General features: G+C 35.0%; 1 protein-coding gene across 6 annotated transcripts in view; it reads right to left on the bottom strand.

The window, feature by feature from the left end:
- The window catches only part of MTDH (metadherin), a 55,572-nt gene that overhangs the window by 13,186 nt on the left and 19,606 nt on the right, over positions 1 to 22,780 (bottom strand). The window contains exons 3-9 of one of the 6 annotated variants that reach the window (XM_040625700.1): positions 15,999 to 16,083; positions 15,106 to 15,282; positions 13,615 to 13,680; positions 11,965 to 12,201; positions 9,295 to 9,381; positions 6,998 to 7,096; positions 1,267 to 1,391 (exon numbers count right to left, since the gene is read on the bottom strand). In XM_040625700.1, coding sequence (XP_040481634.1) covers positions 1,267 to 1,391; positions 6,998 to 7,096; positions 9,295 to 9,381; positions 11,965 to 12,201; positions 13,615 to 13,680; positions 15,106 to 15,282; positions 15,999 to 16,083 — 876 coding nt within the window. The remainder of the gene's footprint in view (positions 1 to 1,266; positions 1,392 to 6,997; positions 7,097 to 9,294; positions 9,382 to 11,964; positions 12,202 to 13,614; positions 13,681 to 15,105; positions 15,283 to 15,998; positions 16,084 to 22,780) is intronic. The other 5 variants (XM_040625701.1, XM_040625702.1, XM_040625704.1 and 2 more) reach the window with 5 other exon arrangements.

Raw genomic sequence — 22,780 nt, 5'->3', positions numbered from 1 at the left:
CAGTGTAACCCATGTAGAAAAACACACTTCAGCTTAAAATCCTTCCATTACTTACAGGATAAAATCCATAGTTTTAAATATGACATTCAAGAACTTCTAGCATCTGGTCCCTGCCTTCCTCTCTAGTTTAATTTCTGACCACTCTTTGTTTCACATTCTGCTTTTACCTCTAGGATGCTTTTGCTAAGACTCCCAAGTGCTTCCCTAATACACAACACATACTGTAACGTGACTTTATCTGTGGATGTGCTGGTCTCCTTCCTCTCCTCCCTAACCAGACTGTAGGCTCGTTGAAGGCAATAACTGTCTCATTTATCTTTTCTCCACTAACCAATACCTGACTCATGGCAGATGTTCAATTAATATTTGTTCAACACTAACGACCCTATTATTTTCAGAGCCTCTTTGACTTTTCACCCTTATTCCCACAGCCAACCAATCGCAGTTTGATCAGCAGCTTTATCTCTCTGGTAAACACCACTTCCATTTATTTTTCAAAGCTATCAATTTAGTTCATTATCTCCTATCCGATTCATGTAATTGCCTCTTTAACACTTACCCCAAAATAGTACAAAATAGCTTCCCAAGCTTGTCTTTCCGCTGTATCCAGCCTAATTTTCCTAACCCTGTGGATGATTAGGTTATCCCTAGTTTAAAAGCTGTCGACGGGTTATCACTTCCAGAATTTCACAAAAACATGGCAAGGTATGTATCATTCCTTTCATTTATCTACTGAATGCCAAGCATATTGCTAGAGCAAAAAAATAAAAAACTTCACTGTCCCTTTCTTGAAGGAACATAGCCTAGAAGGAACATACCTTTCATCAACAGATCCCACACATGTATACTATTTACCGCTCCACTAAATTATTACCTGCCTTGATGGTTTTTTCATGGTGTTCTCAGTCTTGTCTGTTGCTATGAAGCCTTCCTAAATCTTTCATTGGCAACCAATCTATTCTCCTCTAAACGCACTAAGAGTTGATGTATTATAATATCAACTATTATTAATTCTGGTAAGAGGAAAGGAACTGTGTTTTCTTATCAATGCTTTCCACATATCAGAATCCTCAATAATTTGTGGAAAGAAAAAACAGTGATACAGAGAAGGCATGCAGGCATAAGGATTGAAGCAAATATAATCAGAATGGCTCAGAAGCAATTCTACCACTGGGTGTATTTATAATACAGAATGTAACCCCTAATAATTGTAATATAGTTGGGTGCACAGAGAAATAAGACATACCCGCCAATGCCTTTACTCACTTTTTGATCATCAGGAATTGGTTCCTGGGACTTTAGAAGTGAAGCTCTTTCTTCATCTACCCAATTTCCCCACTCTTCTGCTGGTGCATTCCAATCAGAGCTGGGATCAGCAGAAGACAGACCATCTAAAATTTAACAGTGTGAATTAGGTATCTATCATTTCTGCCAAAAACTAAAATGCAAAAACTAAAATTCCTTATGTTGTACTAAACTGTAACTTTAAACTATTGTTCTTCCTTCTTTCTCCCAAGCACATTTTAAGAGCTAGAAGAAAACCCAGTAAAATGATGGTAAAAACCTTTGCCCCACTTGTGCTAGGCACATCATATGGTTAATTAAATAGAATGTCTAAGAAGCTCTTGGAAACTTAAGAATTACCCATTTAATCCCACTCTCCCTAATTCCTTTGTGATCAACCTCCTGACTTTGCTCTCTTCGTACTGTTTATGTCTAACTTGGTCTGGGTCTGGTCCATTGTTTTTTCCCCTTGGTCATTCCATTTTTGTATTTGATTTATTTTCTACAGTACAGAATTAGTCAATCTTTAACAGCAGTGCCAAAACCATGCTCTGCACCCGTCCTTTTACACTACACCCCTTCCCCTCCTCAGGAGCTTTTCAAGATTAGGTTCTTCAAATTCTTCAAGTCATGACAGAAATATTTAATGTCTTCTTTCCTCCTATTTTTTTTTTTGAAATAATTACTTTATGACTTTTAATGGCTGTAACCTCCTCTTGAATACTTAACCTGTACCTTCTTACATTTTCCAGATTACTCAATGCTACTTTTATAATTCCAAAATATTCAAGTCACTTTCAGGGTTTCTATCATCTATTCTCAAGAATAAATTTTTATTCCAGACTTCTGGATTCCTTTCTTTCCCTCTAGAAGGCACTGAATTTTACCTCCTTTGGGAAGCTATCACTTGCTTATTCCAAAAAGAGAAAAACAATCTTTGGCTTAACCTGGTTAAGTAGCTCTCAAAGTCAATTCTTCTCTCCTCTCCCTGGATTTCAGAAATGCTTCCACATCTACTTCTGCAATGACTACTTACAGCCAGGTTTCATTTCCAGTGGTTTAAGATGATAGGGGTTAAGCTCTATTTCTAAATGGTGAACAAGTCATTCTTGCACTGCTTTACTGAAAAACCCAATCTTTTCCCATTAATGTCAAATGCTACTTTTATTAACTACTGAGTTCTTTCACAAACACCTCAGTCTGTTTCTGGAATTTCTATCCTATTTCACTGATATATTTCCTGGGATGGTGCCATATAGAACTCTGTAATACATTTTAGTAACTCGAATGACAAATCTGCCTGATTCTTATTTTCCTTGCTGTTCTTATTTTTTCATGTGAACTCTATTATTTTTGTTTAAAGGGGAGGTACTATGATACCTCATGAAGGCTTTAAAACCTATGTTTTGGAAGAATATAATAATCTGGGAGAATGCTCACAGGAAAAAAAAATAGACAAAATCGTCTTTAAAACATGATCTCAAATTTATATGAGGAAGAGATTTAAGAAAATAATACAGTAACAACAGATATATCTTAATAGTGGAATTCCAGGAATTTCACCTTATTAAGCACTTACTGTATACTAGAACTTGAGCTGGGTAGGTAGGTACTAGACATAAAAAAAATGAGTACAATATACTCCCCCCCCCAACCCATGGAGCTCCTGGTCTTATCTATTCAGAGATGAAGATAGAGAAGTACAAGAGACATTTAAGTACAGAGTGAGACTTTCTGTCACAGGGGTATGGGAAGGGAGAAGAGGAACTAAAACAGTAGAGGATGGAATGAGACTGAAAACATAAGAACTGATAGTCTAGTGGAGGAAAAGCATGGAACAAGTGATAAGAACTGTGAAGCATGTTACAATAAAGGAAGTCCCTTCCTAAATTTACTACCACGCGCAGGAATCCAGAGGTAGTAGTACACAGAATTAACCCAGGGGTTAAGAGCATGGACCTTAGAGTCAAACAGATCTACATCTGAATATTGATCTACCACTTAATAACTGTGACATGGGTCAAATTTCATCATCTTAGTGGGTTACACATGAATTCTACAGGATGGCCGAGAAGATTAGATACATCTAAAGCAGTGCACAGCAATACAGTACATGCGCAGTGAATGGCAGGTGTCTGTTCATGGAGCACTGAGGCATTAACAATAGAAAGCCAGTTTCTAAGCTATCAGGCACACACAACTAAGAATTTATTTCTTACAACCCCAAATCTCTCACTAAGATACATCTGGTGTGTCGTAATGTAGAAATCAGTTTGATAAGTATAAAGGCACCTAGCAGACATCTGGAGCCAACTGCCCGTCTTACATTAAGCATTCATTAAGAACACTGTTAGGAGATCTGAATGTCACAGGTTTTGCTTAAACTTCACAAATAAGAAATGCAGATTTGGAAAACTGCTCTCCATTAGCCAGGTCTCTAAAGCTTCTGGCCAAAAAAGACACTCTATTTTCTTTCATAAGAAAAAAAAAGTTTAGACAAGTGGGTGGGCAATATATCAACATATAAACTATTTTCTTAATAAATACGGTGGTATGGGGGGATAACAGGTAAAAATCTAGTAAAGTATTTAGTAATAATACTTTTTTAAAGGCTTAGATAACCAGAAACGTTAGGGAATAACTGCAGCCTACGGTTTAACTTCTGTAAGAACATTATCAGAAGCACAAATCTCTATTGGCTTTATAAAGGTTTACGGTTTACTGAGTCCAAGTTTGTTTGTTTTTGTACTAACCGGGATCAAATAAACTACTTTATAAAACAACAGCTCACCTAAACATAAAGGTTGTCACCAGAAGACTTCTCAACACATAATTCTTAAGATTCATGGGCCTAACATGCTAATAAACTTCCTTCCTTTAAGGAAACTATGCAGTGTAGTTTCATTCACTGGATAGTTTTCTCCATTTATAAACAGAGTAACTTCCCATTTTTCAAAATTCTCCCATCAGTTTACCAATATCTTTTCAAAGAGCTGTGTCTTTTTGAAATGGTCAGGAATTTATTTAATTTGCTTGAATAATGTTTTAAGCATCTCATAGCTAATCTCTTATTTTCTCTCAGTAAAAAAATGGCTGTCAGCTGCTTTTGGTCAGAACTTACCTTAGTATTAACTTTAATACAACAAAACCATTATGTTAGAAAGACTCTCCAGTGTTCAAACAGACCATGCTAATGAACTCCACTGAGCAGACAGATGCTGCCCCTAGAAGAGTATCAACAGCACCACAGCACTTACAGAATATTCAGGCAGTGTTCTAAGTGCTGTATCTGTACCCTAATTCTCTCAACAACTGTGGGAGAAGAACTATTCCTTTTACAGATGATGAAACTGAAGCATACAATGACCGTGCACCTGTCTAAGGGTAAAAGCTAAGTTTCAAACCCAAGTAGTCTGTCCTCAAAGCTCATGCTCTCAACCCCTTAACTATGCTACAGCAAATTCACTCACTCTGGTGTGCCAAACCCCCCCCAAAGTTCTATTCAAAATCGGACTTTTTACAGGGGTTATGACGATGATGTTCCTTTACAGATCAAGAAAACTGGTAAGATTAACATCTGTCTTTAAAAAACGTTATCTTCTGTGCTTTAGCATCTGAAATTTATATTCAAGTGTTTGGGTAAATCCAATGCCTTTTTGTCAGACAATATCGTCTATGCCTCAAACCAGAGAGTCAATATATTAATCATATCACACTATTAAATGTAAAGCTAGTGTATGTGTAATACATACACATACTCTGTGGATTAGTAATCTCAAATACTAAACCATGCATTTTGTAAATTTAGAAGGAATAATTAAGTTCACCGAATACCAAAATTAGGCACATTAAAGATGATAACACAAAAAATAAAATTCACAGAGAAAAATGAGGTTAAAGAGAAACTTTAGACTTAAAAGACTGTCAACATCTTAACCAATGAAAGATGGTGTGAAAGATGGTGTTTCTGATATTTTAAACTTTACAGTAGAGTTCGGTGGATACATGCTTTTTCTTCAGTCTTTCATTTGAGGTGCCAATCATGTTTTCCATGTTACAAGAATTCAAAAATGGATAAAAGTGGAGTTATTCTGTGCAGGCAGTGAAGCCTAGAGCCCTGATGGCTTGGTTGTCCTCCACTTCAGCCCACAGCTCCCTCACTCCTATTTTCTAGCATTCCTATAACCAACTCTTCAATTCTGTTCTGCACAGAGCTGATCACTCTTCCCAAAGTACAGAGGCTTTATTTTCCAAAATCGTTATCTTCACATCCTATAATACCTTGGATTTATATGGTACTTTATAATTTACAAAAAGCTTTCGTGTTCATTCATTACTACATTAAAACCTCACAACAATCTACAGAAGTAGATGGGACAGGTTATTTGCTTCATCTTACAGCTCAATTGATCTAGATTCCAAGATAAGTGCTGATGTCCAAGCCGTATGAGGTACTACGTTTTAAAGTGAGGACTAGAAGTAGGAAATACCCTCTCAAGTACCACGCCAACCCCACCTCCCTAATCTTTAGCCAGCAATTCAAGGCTTTTCACGGCCTAATCTACCTCTCCACCTCACTTCCTTTCATCTGTAAGAACTGTGCTCTGGTGGATCTACAGAGACTAAGTAGTCCACAGACTAATTTTTGTACTGTGTTACGAGTTTACCTTCGTGATTACGATCCTCACTAAGGCTGGACTGCGGGGTGGTTACGAGCATGAACTCTGGAGCCAGACTACCCAAGTTGGATACCACTTCCTGCACTTAACTAGCTGTGTGACTTGGGTTAGATAACTTTTCTTTACCTCAGTTTCTTCATCTGGAAAGTGTGGGGAAAAAAACACCTACCTTGTAGAATTGTTATAAGCATTAAAATAAGCTAATAAAATGCACAAGACTTAGACCAGTGCCTGGCACAGTCAGCTGTGTGCTTTTCTTATCATTACTACTGAACACCTGTGTATCAGGCACTGCACGAGGTACGGAGGATCCAAGAGTAACGGAGAGTTCCTATTTAAGAGGGTTCCATTTCACTTCTACCTGAGGAAACACAAGATATTCCTCAAGATTTTTTTTTTTTTTCTGCACTGGCCAAATGGTGGAGAAGTCCACAAGGTAACATATAAATGCTAAATAAATAGAAAAGGATGGCTGTAAAAATTTGTGAGAAAGGAGTACATTCTGAGGTTTGAGGTTGCAGGGAAAAAAAGTGAAGATCGTGTAAGTTCTCCAAACATAAAAACCATATTCTTTTTCCCTTCCTCTTCTTTTTAAAAAAAAATAACTCTTGTCTTTAACCTTCCTAAGCTTCTACTGGAAATCAGGCTAAGAAAATGATTTTATAATACAAAACTTGCATACCTCACAAACTGAAAGCCATTCCTATGTATTATATTCACTCTATTATACTAAAACCAAGAAGAGAAACAGAACATTCATTTAAAACAAATTTTTAAAATAAAAAACTACAGAGCAACTATATGAAAACATGTTTAAATATAGCCTCAATCACAAAAAGTATAAATTTAGTTTAAATTCTACAGTTATTCAATCATCAGTTTACAAGTAGTACATATTTGGTATTAAATTATGTTACTATGGCCTAAAAGGTGAAAATTAGGATTAAAATTAAAACATAAAGCATGAGTTTAGGGTGCTAGAAAGAAAATTCTGAAAAAACAAAAACAAAAACATAATTTTTAAAAGGACATACTTAACCCAGACCATTCATCATCGATATAGGGTTGATTACGGCTAACATCCCACTGATAATCAGAAGTGGTAGAATGAGAAACTGGCTCAGCGGTAGACCCTTAAATGAAACGAATGCAATAAAATTAAAAATGGAATTTTCTAATGATGCTTCATAACAATAGTTCTATACTTTGCACACGGAGTCTAAATTATTTTTTATTTCCCCTAAAAGGAAAAATTCAGACATTAGAAAAAGAGTTAAGATAAGGAAAAGTAGAGTTGAGGGTAATTTCAGATTAAGCATGATAATCACTTGATTGAATTCACTGATTGGAACTATATGTTGTCCCTAGTACCAATCCATTAGATTTTGTCTTTTATAATACATATTTCAAACTGATTATTTATAAATTTCAAGGTGAAAAAAGTTGTTTTATTTTTGTTCTTAATGAAAAATAATAAAGCACAAAAGAAATCCTGAATGTTTCAGGATATGCCTATAGCCTGAGAACCTTGAAACAGAGAGCTAGAAAATATCTGGGTTTGCTGGAACCTTCTGCCTAAGAAAAAGTTAAAGAAACAGATGATTATCTAGAGAGGTGAGACAAAGGGAAGCTGGTGGTTTAGAGGTCAAGTTAAGTTCAGGTGCACTTAAGAGAAGAGACTATTATCTTCTAAGTTCCTTCTGTCTTGATTTTTGGGGAGGAGGTAGGTGAGAATGGGCTCACATAGTCTTTAGAATCTGATGAAAGCTGTGATGGACTACTGTCCAGAACTTACACAAAATTCTGCAGATAATTTTGGGGGCACAGAAATTCATGGGTGCCAGGTCTAAAACCCTTGTTCCATAGCTATAAACTCATTTTAGAACGCAAACATAAAGCAGGGTTTCTCCATCAAGGATACATATACCTCAGACCTTCTGAATCAGAATTTCCACATGTACTGGCATCCTTGGGAGACTCTGACACCCACTTTGGATTCAAAGCCACTGATACAAAGAAATGGTTAAGAAAACCTGCTACCATAAAAGACTTACATACAACCATGTCCTCTTATAAGAGTCCCTCCTAACTTACACGTTTTTCACCTGGTTATTTATAGGTGATCTTACCAGCCTTCCACTAATGTAATGGCTCGACACACTTACATAGTTATGTATTTTTTAAATATAAATTTAACATGTAGAATAACCCTATAAATCCATATTAATTAGCATATTAGCTGCTTATAAGCACCACAGTAACACTATTGCTTTCTTTAGCAGCCCATGCTGCTTTCTCTTTCTCTGAATATCTGAAGAGAATAGCATCTGTGCTGTACCAAGTCACCAAATGAAAGAGGCAATTAATTTCTATCTCTGGAACTGAAATGCAGTCTATGAGAGCAGGGGTTGGCAAACTACGACCCACAGGCCAAAAGCAAACACTCCCTTTCTGTGTGACCCATGAGCCAAGATCAGCTTTTATATTTACAAATGACTGGGGAAAAAAAATCAAAAGAATAGTATTCAAAACCAGACACAGCCATCTGTTTATGTAATCTCTCTGGCTGCCTTTCTGCTACAATAAAAGAATTAAGTAGTTTCACAGAGACAGTATAGCCCACAAAGCCTAAAAAATTTATTATTGTGCCCTTTACAGAAAAAGTCTGCTGACCCCTAGTTCTAGTGACTCCGGACACTGTGGAGCGACATAATTAGTACACTGGGTCCATAAATTCCAGAGCGAACAAAATGTTACAGACTAAACACCTCCCATTTACGTAGTATTTGTTACCTACATATGACTTCTACGTGATTAATAAAAGGCACGTCCATTTAAGTAATGCTGAATCGATAATAGTTTATTAGTAATACTGTATTTTCTAAATCAACAGATACTCTAAGTAGAGTTATCATATGAGGGTCTACATAACCTAAGCGGCTTAGATATAAACTCATGATGAATAAGGGCAAATAGAAATAAAATAGCAAACAACAAGTAGAAGTATGGTAGAAATATGCTAGTAACAGAAAAGCATCATGACCCTGAAGGGAAGGCCTTCTATTTGTATTTGTCTGCGTGCCAAGGAACTTTCAGTTATGCTAGGCCACAGAATCTTCCTCTCTTCACTACAGAAAGGAACCAAGCCACTTGCAGATAAGAATTCAGGTCTTCTTTTCTCCCCTTTTATTAAGGCCCCTGCTACTTTATATTATATATCTATTACTTAAGTTGATAGCAGTACTTGACTCTATTTTTCAAATAGCATGAGCTAAAAAGAATTTAAACAGAAATTCTTTTGTTAACTAAATGAAAGACTGTTTTCACATACCAGAAACAGCAGAGTTAAGTGTGAGAGATGCAAAAGAAGAATTCTGTTCAGAGGTATTCATTCCCCTATCCACACTAGACCAAGCAGCTGTTAAAATAAAGAACGTCACTTGGAACCTTCAATTTGCAAAAGAAAAGTTGAAAGATACGTACAGATTTAAACTATGATAATAATACTTAAAGGTAACTTTAGAAATTAGGAAAATACAGCAATAGCTACTATTTATTAAATGTCTATTATAGGCCAAGCTCTTCATACCAAACACCTCTAATCCTTAGGATAACCCTGCTAGGCACAATTTCAGAGTAGTTAAGCGACTTTCTGACAGCCAGAAAACAGCTGAGCCATGACTGGAACTTAAGCTGATTTCCAAAGCCTATGCCCTTTCTTCACTTTAGCAAGCTACCTTATAATTTACCATAATTATGCTACTACTTGGGGCCAGGCACCGAACTTGGTACTTGACATTCATTACAGCCAATCCTCACAACTACTGAAATAGGAGGTTCATACAGGTTAAAAAACTAAGCCTGATTTCCATAAAAGTTATTATGTGGGAAAACAGGAATTCATTCCAAATAGGTCCATTTCAACTAGTCCACACTCATTCCAATATTCTGTACTATTTCCTCAACATTTTCAAGATATTTCTTATATAAATGAATACTTTAAGGAACATATACATCCACGAGACCAGTCACACCAGTCTCTTCTTAGTGATTCACTACAAACCCAATTTAATATAGTTCCCTTTCGATTTCAACAAAGGTCCTAATACGCCTAGGCAGGAACTCTAACCTGCTGCTTAATTTTATCTGTACAACCATTAAGCAAGTACCATCTAATTTATGTCCTGATTATAAAAATGCTACATAGCTTTTGTAAGTAAATTGCAAATATCTGAAAAGGCCATAGTTTTTAACATTACTCGATAAAATTTGATGATCTTTTGTTAAGTATGAAAGGATGCTTTAATGCATAGACATTACTACTTTCTTCAGTATGGAAAATGAGGCTGGGAATTTAGGGACTGTCTTCTTCCAAGCAAATCTGGCATTTCTACACAATTTCTGGACATTGTTAGGGAAGGACAAGCTTAAAAATAATTATTAGCAAATGATCTAGAGTTTGCTTGTTGGAGACAATAGTCAACATGAGTCTTTTCAGGCTTAAAAGTGATGGGAAAAGTAATACTGGAAGATTTTTCTACTTAACCACTAAAAACTCTGTAGTGTCTATTGCTCTCCCAAATAAAAAAAAAATAGAACAAAAATATCTGCAACAAGCACAACAGAAAAAAGTGTATGTTTAATGTACAAGGAATTACAACTTGATTAAAAAAAACAACAAACAACAAGAGGCCATTAGACAAATGGGCAAAGAACATGAATAGACAATTCATAAAATAGAAATGATCAAGAAAGCTGTGAAAAATATTCAACCTCATTAGCGAATTTAAAAAGTTAACCAGAACAATTTATGTATTTTTTTGTTTATCAAATTAGAAAAGATTTTTTAAATAAGAATACCCAATCTTGGTCAGCACATGATAAATGCCACTCATACTGATGCTGACAGTATAAATTAGAACTACTCTCTTAGAAAATACTTTGACATGTCATACAGCACTGTACGTTTATACTCCCTTTTTAACCCAATAACATCACTCCCAAGAATCTATCCTAAAGAAATAACCCAAAAACAAATATACTCAATGCAATGTTATTTACAATGGTTAAAAAAACAGAAAAAATTCTCTTGATAATACGGGAATAGTTGAATAATTTATATGCTATGCTTATACAATGTATCAAATAAAAATACTTACAAAAACGAAAATGTTTATGTTACAATATTAAATGTGTGTGTGTGGGGACATAATAATGCATATCCAATTTAGATTATGTAAAAAAACAAAAAAACAAAAAAAAAAACCAAACCAACCACCCAAACCAAAACCAAAACCAACAAAACAAACAAACAAAAAACACCCCAAAAAACTACACAGGAAAAAAAGACCATTAAAGAAATATAAAAAACAGTGGTTGTCATTGGGTGGTGTGATAACAGTGGGTTTTTCCTTCTCTTCTAGTAGTTTTCCATATTAAACGTAGACTTCTTTTCTATCTCACACACACACACACACACACACACACACACACACTGGAATTAAGTTCCTTTTTATTTGATGGCGTTCAACAAGAATAAGCTTCTCAACTACTGTCTGTATCTTTAAAACCGAGGGGGAAAATTAATTATAAACAGGCATTTTGCATACTGCAAAACAGTATAAAAGTGGATGCTGTAAACTGCTTTTATTCTTATTTAAACTCAACAGAACTGCTGAAATTAATCAAAAAGTCTGTTCACACATTACACTGATAACATCACTGAAAATACACAATTATACCCATTTAGCTACACTGATAATCAGATGTGATCAAAGTCTGTGAGAGCACTAAGTAAAGAGTGAGTAATATACGCTATTATTGACTTTTTAGTTCCCGCTTGGCTCTATGTGAAGGATTTGAGAGGAGTTAGTTATCACTATTACTTCTGTATAGCTTTACTCATGTTTCTACTCGTGGATTTTTTTTAATCCCAGAAAATTCAAAATGTATCGGAAATAAGCAATTGTAAATGAACTTAAAATTTTCTAACGCTTCTTACCAATGCCAGAAAATATTGACCGGTCGCTCCAACTCCTCCCCCAGTCTTTTCCATTTGCATCAGCGTCTCCAGTGTCTTGACCCCAGGCGGACGGCTCACATTTCCTCTTGCCTGCAGAAGCAGGTGAGACAGAGTTCCACTTCTCCTCACCTGCACTCATCTGTGAGGAGAGTTTTACAGCCTTTTCACTCCAGCCTCCTCCATTTACAGTGAGGTTTTCATTCAATCCTGAAGAAACTTAAAGAAAAGAAAAGAAGATTAAAAACTGATACATGACTCCTTATTAAAACTGGGATATTTTCATATTTCTTTAATTGCTTGATTTATATTTATCACTCATTTTTCCCCCTTACTGTCCTCTAAACAGCTTGAGCTTTAAAAATAAAAATGAAGACTCTTAAAAGTGGCGTGACCACCATGGGTGACTTTTAATTTAAAAACTAAGGGTAGGCTTCAACTTTATATATTAATGGTATTTTCAACAGCAGAATGACTTACTCAAAGAAAGTACAAAAGAGCAAACAGGAAAACAACACATATTCTGCTATCCTCAGAATACTCACCCACTAAAAATATGAACACTTATTTACATATTCTTTTCTTAAATATTTATACATACACACACACGCGCGCGCGCAAACACACACACACACACACACACACAATATAATGCAGTGATTCTGAAACCTGGCTGCACATTAAAATCAACTGAAAAATTTCTTAAAAGTAGACACTGGAGCCTCAGCCCAGACTAATTAAAATCAGAATCTCTAGGGGTGCCTGGCTGGCTCAAGTCGGTAGAGCATGTAACTCTTAATCTTGGGGTTGTGAGTTTGAGACACATGTTGGGAATAGAGATTATTTAAGAAAATAAAAATAAAATAAAATAAAATAAAATAAAATAAAATCAGAATATTTTTATGTATGTACATATGTGTGTGTGTTGTTTTTCTAAGCTTCCTAGATGACTGTAATGTGTAGCCAGGATTGAGAACCATGGGAATGACGGAAGCTGACAGGGTTAAAACAAACCTGAAACAAGAAGGTGCTTTTTCATTTTGGAGTTTATATTTTACTACAACGCTTTAAGTTTTCAGGTAAGGTATACCACTCTACTTAATTCAATCTTTATCATAAATGAGCAAATAAAATGTATTTTCTAACTGTGAAGCACGGTGTAACTTCAGACTGTAGTCCATTTATTGTAAAATATTTGATATTGTTAAGGAAGCAATTTAAACGATTATAGGTATTAAGGTTTTTTCCTTAATAAACAGGGGTAAAGTCTTTTATGCCATATATGCCTATATTAAAACCAAGTCCTCCCCCACCCCAAATCTTTCTTTTCTCTATTGGCTTACACAATGCAAGCAAGAATAAAAATCGCATATAACCTATTACTAAAAAAATGTTTTTACATATGGGGAGAGGGAGAAACAACTAGAACATACCAAAGACTGTTAGAAGTGGGAATGATTTTTCTTTTTATCCATTTTCCAAAATCTCTGGATTGTGATTATGTTATTTAGTAATTAAAAATCATTTCTAAGCCTTTTTTTCCTTCTGTATCATTCATGTGAGGAAAGAGACATGTATATAAGTTTCTATTTTGATGGGCCTTCAATTTAAGTTACATGTAATTTCTCTCACCCTGAAGTGTAGAATCTCCTTTTCCAGACTTTAAGTTGCTAACTTGAACATTTAGATGAGAATCACCTGGTTGAAATAGAAATAAAATTTATTTAATACTAAATAGGCCACTATGTACATTAAATTAGGAGTTAACATGCAAATTAATTTTCACTTATTGTTTTTAATAAATTGGTTCTTCAAGTACTAAGTTCTTATACTGGGAAAGAGGTTTACTTACAACATACTTGACATGTCCTGAAGGAACTGAGTTCTATAGTTATCACATTCTTAGTCAACTAAAATGGCAATATAGGACCTGGAAAATCGCTCAAGTATATGTATAGTCTTGTTGTGCTGTAATGCTTATGAGATTCTTTTAAGTAGGAACTGGAGAACTGGGGCTCTGTAATTGGATTCAACTTTGCCACCTCTCAACAATACCAGCTGCCTTTTCAATAATCCTGGAAGCAAACACATCCAACTTAAGAAGAACACTGCCAGTATTTGGGACCAGGACTTAGGAAATAAGGCAAGAGGTACAAATACATATTATAACAAAGATATTATTTCTCTGACACTAAAAAAGCATTTAATGATTACAATGTATCAAAAAAGCAGCACCACACAGGATTGTGCTAGCAAGGAAAGCATGCACAAGACAGTGACAAAGGGTCACTAACAGAAAGAAGCACTAAAGCATGGCTAATATGTAACAGTGAAAATGCATAAATAGAAGTCATTGCTATGCCAAAGCAATAAATTCCAGCAAGTCATCAAGCAAAAAAGTAAAAGATAACAAAGGTAAGAAAGTGGTCTGGAGACAAATGCGGGGTGAGGAGGCAATTAATAAAAAGGTGAAGGAAGAAAAGTCAATGCCCAAGTTGAACAGTATCACTCTGCAGACTGATGTCTCCAGGGTAAAAATGATGGCAACGTAAAGAGCTTTAACAAAGAAGCCATCAGTACTGGATGGTGTGAGCACTTGAAACACCTGGGAAGAACATGAGCTCAACAACCTCTGAAGTTCCAGTCTAGCTTTATCAAACACCTTTGGCATTCTCAAGAAGTTAGGGTGATAAGAAGTCCAGATAGAGCCTGCACTATCCAGAACATGCTTGTTTCATCTTGGAATGAAAGCATCCAACATGCAGAATGGTGACAGCTAATTTTATTTAATAAATGTCTTGTCCACTATTAGAAATGGAGATGTAAGAGAGTTGGGGCAAAGCAATGCACACAAGAAAAAAAGGCAACATCATTTTCTCATGTGACTCAAGGCAGAAAGGCAATTTTAATTTAGCAGGCCATTCATTAGGCGGTACGTAACAAGTAACACTGCTAGTTATCAGGTAAACCAATATGTGGTCCACAGCGCTCTCATGAAGAAGGGTATATCAGCACAATGATGTAAGCAGTTCAAAATAGTCAAATTTTGACATAATGATATTTTGTACATCTGATTAAAAGGAACTGGATTTGAGGTATGATTCTTATGTTCCACTAATATACCTTTATTCTTCTTCGAACCAACAGGAAATGATGCAGTTGTAAGTTGCTCGGTGGTAACTGTGATGGTATTTTCTATCCCAGGGATAGTTGAATCCAATGAACCAGAATCAGTCTGCACCTTATCACGTTTACGCTGCTGTCGTTTCTCTCTGTGACTAATTTTAGTTTCCCAGGCTCCTGACGTAGCCCCAGAAAAAAAAGTGTTATTCAGTAAAGGGGAAGACAAAAAGTTGTAGTTTTGAGGGGGGGAAATGGAGCAGGGCACATAAGATATCATGATAAATTTAGAGAGTAAACTAAAAACCCAGAATACTGATTATATTAATTTATCCTAAGAATTTATTCTAATCCCAGTATGTTGTTTTAGGCAGCTAACTGCCATTATTATTTATTCTGGTAATTTTTATCAACTGTCATCTATGATTTAGGAAAAATGATAAATATAAGTCATCTTGTATATCTTTTTATCCTGCTAGAGAACTGAGAGTGTTATAAATAATTACTAATAAACGGGTTTATTTGGTGATGACAATAATTAGGGCTTCCTCAAGAATTTTGTACACAGTCTTCTAGGGATAGTGTATTTAAGAACAAGGGGGACAAAGTCCAAATCATATTTCTAAGAAACAAAGACAAAACAAGTGCTCAAGATACAGAGCTAGACCTTAATCTCAGGGCGGGTCCCTTCAGGAAAAGCACTATTAGATTCTTCAATAATTTAGATTAAAAAAAAAAAAAGTGTAACAATGTCACAGATCTGTACATTAAAGTCTGTAATTATTAAAAGAAAAGCTAGATACAAGATTAAGCAACACAAATGCAGCTTTTATATAATGTACCATGGTAAAAAAGGATTAAAAATTTTTCTATAGTCCTTTCACTTGCTCAAGTACCTTCATCAACTTCCTTTCCATCATGGCGTGAACTGTTTTGCACTGCTTTAGCATCTGACTTTGATTTCTTCTTATTTTTCTTTGACTGAAAGTAAAATAGAATGTTACTTAATACTTCATTACGTTTTTGAAAAGGCTGGAGTCAGTAAGATACATAATGAAATGTATGATGCTGACAACCAAAAAATTTAATGTTTGATTAAAAAACTTAACATTAAATGGCAATATTAATATGAGGTTACCTTTTATTGAGTGGTTACTCTATCCTAAGTACTTTGCACTCATTTTCTTCTTTATTCCCTAAAAAAAGTCACTAGAGAAGGTATTATTCCCATTTTAGAGATGAGGAAAGGGAGACTTAGAGCTGTTAAATATTAAGTAGGGGTCTGGGGTCACATTAAGAGTTAGTAAATGGTAGAGTCAAATTAGAAAATAGGTCTATCTGGCTCCAAAGTCTGTGCCCTTAGAAACATGCTACCCTAATTTACATCATAAATAAGGTACTATAATATGATGTGTTCAGAACAATAAAATAAAAACCTATTGCTAATGTTCAGAAAGAAAATGATGCACTGATTATTGGTTTTTGGATTTCATAAAGCACACTGTTGGAAAACCCTATTGTATAGCAAAGTAGAGAGTCAACTGTACAAAGTAGGTAATATTTTGTCGGTTTCAGAGCAATGTGAAAATACCTAGGATTCGCATATGGTAGATGTTTAGTAATTCATTAAAGAAAAAATACCTACACATACACAAGATATGGATATTTTGAAATAATCTTCCAATTCCCCTCCACTAATAGTTTCTTCTCTCAAAAGCTCATTAAAACTTTATAAAGCCGTGATTTCTATACTTAGATTAGTGCTTCGAGAAGAGTACTAACATTTATGAAATAATGATTTTATTTATAATTTGTATTCACTCATTTAACTCTTTATTGAGACTGGCTACACATATGTATTATTGCACACTATCTTAAAGTTAAGTTCACCCAAGAAAGTTTGTATCTTGATAGTAAGTCTTTTTCATGGGTAAAGCAGTAAATGATAGTTTGAGTAAACAATAAATGACAGCTAGTAAGAGTGATTAAAAATTCTTTGACAACAGGAGTATATAACAAACTATTCAAAACAATGTTTTTATATTTCCCATAGTTGATCTGTATTTGTTTCTTTGCATGTTCTCATGAACACGTATCACGTCTTGTGTACTGCTTTAGTACACCTACCGAACCAGGCTCATATCCACTTTCCAAAAATTGAGATATGATCTACATACCATAATATTTATCCTTCTTAAGTGTACAATTTGGTGTTTTTTTAGTATATTCAAGGCTGTACAACTATCACCATTATCTAATTCCAGAATGCTTTCATCATCCTGAAAAAGAAACCTGGTACCTATTACTAGTCACTCCCCACTACCTTCTTCCCACTGGAGTCCACCACCAGTCAACTTGCTGTCTGTCTCTCATATCCACTCAGGTAAACACAATACATTGAGCACTTTTCAATTACAGCCTAAAGTAGGGGTCAGCAAACTTTTTCCACAAGGATCAAATAGTAAATATTTTAGGTTGTGCAAGGCATATAAATTTCTAATGTAGCAACTGTATAAACTCTGCTGCGACAGCATGGAAGTAGCCATATACAATACGTAACTGAATGGGTATGACTGTATTCCAACAAAATTTTATTTACAAAAACAGGCACTTGGTTGGATTTCAGGGGCCAGAGTTTGCCAACCCCTGGTCTAGAGCAGTGCTAACCAATAGAAATATAATGCAAGCCATGTTTGTAATTTAAAATTTTCTAGCACACAGATTAAAAAGCTAAAAGAAATAGGTAACATTAATTTTAATAATATACGTAAATCAACATTCAAAACATTATTTCAAAATGTAACTAAATATAAAAAACTATTAATAAGATAGTATGAGAAAGAGCGCTAAATAGCCATGTAAGTAGCTACCACATTGGATAGTACAGACCTACAGGAACTAACTAAAGTTAAGTACCCCCATTTTATAGATATGAGAAATGAGGCCATAAAGAGATTATATAAAATGCCTGATATCATAGGGTTATTAAGTGGTAAGATGAGTTAAAATTCAGTTTCAACTCTAGATTCTGCCCTCACAAATACTCTGCTATTCTGTCTCTCTACATTTAACTAAATACAAATTTAATCATGTATTAGCTATGTGATTTTGGGCTAAATCGCTCTAAACCCTTTTCCCCAACTGCCATAATGGGACAAAAAATCCTAACCTCACATAAGGTCCTTTTAAGGATTAAATCAGATGTGAAAGCAGATTGCTAACTACGAAACACTATACATAAATAAGAGTTTTTCAAGGAAAGCAACTATGAAAAAAGGATAGAAATTACATTCACACTGAAATACTGTGATGTGTCACTAAAATAAAATCTACAGAAAAATAAAGACAACTATCTTGGCTTAGGTCTTGTTTTAGTTACCTTTAAAGGTAACCAAAAAATTAATGCTTACCCAGATGAGAGTAACATAATATAAGAAGTGTTAAAATGAATATGCATACATATTACTACCTGCCCAGCCACCCTACTTGGAGAAACATCTTACTTCTGAGCAGTTCCACTACAGTGGAAAACTGTAAATACAAAGTTCTGCTGCCCTTGTTACCACAGTTCTTTCCCCCCATTTGTTATCAGACTACCATGAAGCTAGCCTTAGCCTCTCTTGAATGGCTGGTTGTCATGCAATCAAGATTTATTAAATACCTACGAAGTGCTAGACATATACTCCAAAATGTTTATTTGTAAATTTTATACATAGCCTACTACTGATAATGTATACATGTGTAAAACATAATGAAAGCAACAGGACTGAATATGCTTCATTATTTTTGAATCACCTTCTAAATTCATATATTTTAATACTTTAAGTGTTAAAAACTATCATACCTAACAAAGGTACAGAGATCCATTTAAATGAAGGCCATGCTTATTAAAACATGACGTTAATTTTTCCACCTCATCCTCTAAGTAGGCAAAGGTTTTTGGGGAAATGTAACTAGTAAAATTTAATCTTCCTCAACACCAGTTGTCCCTGCAATTGAATCTGATGGTTTTACTTTATTTTGGCATTTTTAACAAATGGATTCACTAAAAACACTTAAATTAAAAAAAAATTGGTTGTACTGCTATCACTTATAGATCTTTCTAATTAACCAAGTTAAGTCTCAAAAGAACTCTGTGAGGCAGATGCTATTATTTCCACTTCACGGATGAGAAAAGGGAGGCACCAAGTGGTTAACTAACCAACCCCAAGATCACATAATTATTAAGTGTCAGAGCTGGGATTTGATACGCACGCTCCAGAACCTGGGCTGCTATGCTATTTTTCTGTTAGAAAACTGTTCCCAAGCTGTTAAATTATGCAGATATGATAATTTTCACAACAGACAATTTTTAATAACAAAATCACACAATCATGTAAACTTCAGAATACATTCTTCACTGCAATGAGTTTCTTTAAAAAAAAAATCAGCTACTTTCTGATGTATCTTGTTAAAGTTTCTTTAACAGTGATGGGACAGATTAAGTACAAATTTTTGCCAAAAAGATCTGCTAAGTAGACAGCCATCTGTCATTTATAAAAAAGATCAACATATTTGAAACACTTGAATTTTAATAAAAGAAAAATGTGTGGCTCGCTTTTTAAGTTGGTCACCAGCTTTATAAAAGTATTTTGACAAATATAATCAATGAATCTCTTCTTTGTAAAATAAAGGATGATGATTCCCACCTTGCCCTTACTGTAAGTTAGAGGCCTCGTTTTCCAATTTACAGTCTGGCTTTATATCTTTTTTGCCACCATAGATTTCTGGAAATAATGTAGTGAATGAATTTCATGCATGGTGCTATCTCTATAGTTTCATCTCCCTACTCCTCAGATTTTGGTTTTTTCATTCCAGTTCACATGGGCCCTCCACCAGTAGCTGCTTAGTTTTTCCACACCAAAAAATTTAAATTAAGTGATCTACTCTTGAGAATGTATCTTTATAGGTATTTTTTTATCTTTAGTTCCTCACACAAGTAGATCTTTATGCACTTCATTACTGAAATAGAATATACCAAGTTCCCCAAGTGTAATGTCAGAATCATCTGTACATTTTTCCAATTTGCAGTTGGCTCTGCTGATTAATTTAATTCATCAGCAATGTTTTTATGCTGCACCCAACAGTATATGCTGATGAAAGAATGTGTTCTGGTTGACTGTCATATTGTTTTTTGCAAATTCTACCATGGCAGAAAGAACAACCGTTTCCCAACGTATGTCTTTCCCCCTTTAAATAAGAAACCTCAAGAGTGGCTTCTAAGCATTCATAATCATATTTAGCAAAATTCTGTCCTATTGGGTCCTGCATAAATAATTATCTTTAAAAAAACTGCAGAGGCCAATCTTCACATTCTGAATGCTTAGATATCCTGCTGATTGAGGCAGTTTCAGAATATCATCAGCTAAAATCGCAAGTCACAGTGTAAATGGGCAAGGTTTCTTACCAGATGTAAAAATAGATTCCTATTTCAAAAATCTTCCTTGATGATTTCAATTTTTTTGTGACCAATTTCTTATCAGGTCTGATTAAACCATCTTAACCTCATGATGATGTGGTTGACGAGGTCTTAGTAGGAACAGCAGTGCCCACTCTATTTTTCTAATTGTTTATTTGCATTACTATCATCTACAATCTGCAGCTTCTTAGCAGCCTGTTCACTAAAGGTTAGTCTAGTTTAAACTGCGTAAAATGATCAAGAAACCCACGGAGCTGAGTACACATCAATTGCAATCTGCCAAAATATGTTACGAGAAAAGAACTGATGAGGGCAGTCTTTCCATTGCATCTTCCCATTCTTCTCCAGATCTGGCCCACGTAGTGCCTTACTACCCTCTAATATTCCAAATGAGGATGCCAAGGACTAGCTGTATATTGATATGAATAAAGCTTAATTTGCTTTAATAAAAAACTAAGTATAAATAGAAAGTCTAATATTTTCTTCCTTCATCCCAATGGACCTTCCCGTGTACCCCACTATGGAGACGATGGTCTTAAAAAGCACATGCTGGAGTAGTTTTAAGGACTGTAAGTAACATGCTTTCAAATTCACAGAACTTAAAATATCAAAAAATTGTAAGCTGGTTATCAAAAAAAGACACAAAATGACTTCCATAAATAAGCTCATCCTTTACCTTTAACTTCTTAACATGAATGAATATCCCTTATATTAGACAACAACAAAAATAAGTGATATCACTTATTAGAGCAGCAAAGGCATATGTTGGCAGCAAAAGCAGATCCACTGAAATGGCTCAATGCTTCTTAGAAGATTTTGTTTAAGGAATTGTGAAGTATTAAAAAAGCAGAGGAGTACTCAATTCAACTTAGGGAGTCTAATTTAATATCTGCATAGAGTCGAAAACTATCATTAAGAGAGATACTGTACAAATTTTAAGTCAGAGGATACTTCATTTTGCAATCAATTATTTACACCAAGGTAAGCAGCCAAATTCTAAATGTAATCCTTACTCAATTTCTTAATTGTCTTTTCTGGGAAATACTGGTCCTTAAGATTTTGGTGAACTGACATAACTAATGTTTAAAGCCCTATAATTATCTAAAGCCACTGCTTTGGTAAAGTCAGGAGTGATAGAAGAAATGGATCCTGAAAAAGAGGAATGCTGAGTATTTCCTAAAGGTTAGAAGTGGATACTAAGATGCTTTTGTCTGCGGACTAGTGGCTAGTATGTAAGATTTTCCACTAATTCATGGCAAAACTATCCTGTTTTCTGAGATTTTTGTTCTCTTTCCACTGTGTCAAAATTCCTTTTTTTTTTTGTAATGGTAACAGTGGTTTTAAAAATGCACATACCTGACGAAATTTAAATCTGTCAGTGAAATTTGTTTTGAAAACTTGAAGCAACTGCCACTTGAAAATCTGAAAACTACTGCTTTAGATCAATTTCATCCACTTTCTGCCTAACAAATATGGCAAGTCCCTATTTTACATTGCTCCACATTTAGCACTATTTCTTTTTCTCACTTGTCTCAAACATAAAACAAGCTGGGCATGGTTAAATGGCAAAGGATGGATGGTCCAAAGAGCATATTACTTACATTTTTCTATACCAGCAATTCTTAATCTTAGTAACTTGGTGACAGGATATAAGGATGAGACTAACTATATAAAGTGTCACAAACCTTTTTAAAAGTAGAGTTGCAATTGATGTTCCTCCTCTTCTGGGGGGGTGGTGGTAGTGGCTGGCGGAGGAGGTGCAATTTAAACTACAGCCAAGACTCTTCTACTCACTACTATTCTGATGCATTTTCCTGAACGCAAGGAAGGAGCAGGACTGCAGGTGCAGGCAAGTACCCACAAGTTACACTTAACCTCTTTCCCCTTACCCTGATTAGTTGTATTTTCGTTCACAGCACTTACCACCATCTGACATGACAGAATGTATTTGCTTGTTTTTAGTTGTTTAGTTTTAGCCCCCATTTTATCCTGTTTTATCGACCATTATATTCCTAGTGCCTAGAATAATGTACCTTGCAGACAGAAGGTATTAAATTAATATTTGGTTTATCAATGGAAGAGCCTAAAAGTGGACTGCATTATATATGGCCCTGTCTGCCCAACTTTCACTGTCCTCAAAATAAAACCTCTGGGCTATTGTATTTGTATACTTGATCCATCATCCAAGCCATTAAATTATTTAAATGTTTTTTTTTTTTT

Source organism: Ursus maritimus, unplaced genomic scaffold, assembly GCF_017311325.1.
Source record: "Ursus maritimus isolate PB19 unplaced genomic scaffold, ASM1731132v1 scaffold_9, whole genome shotgun sequence".
Taxonomy (NCBI): Eukaryota; Metazoa; Chordata; class Mammalia; order Carnivora; family Ursidae; genus Ursus; species Ursus maritimus.
This window is presented reverse-complemented; position numbering and strand designations above follow the sequence as displayed.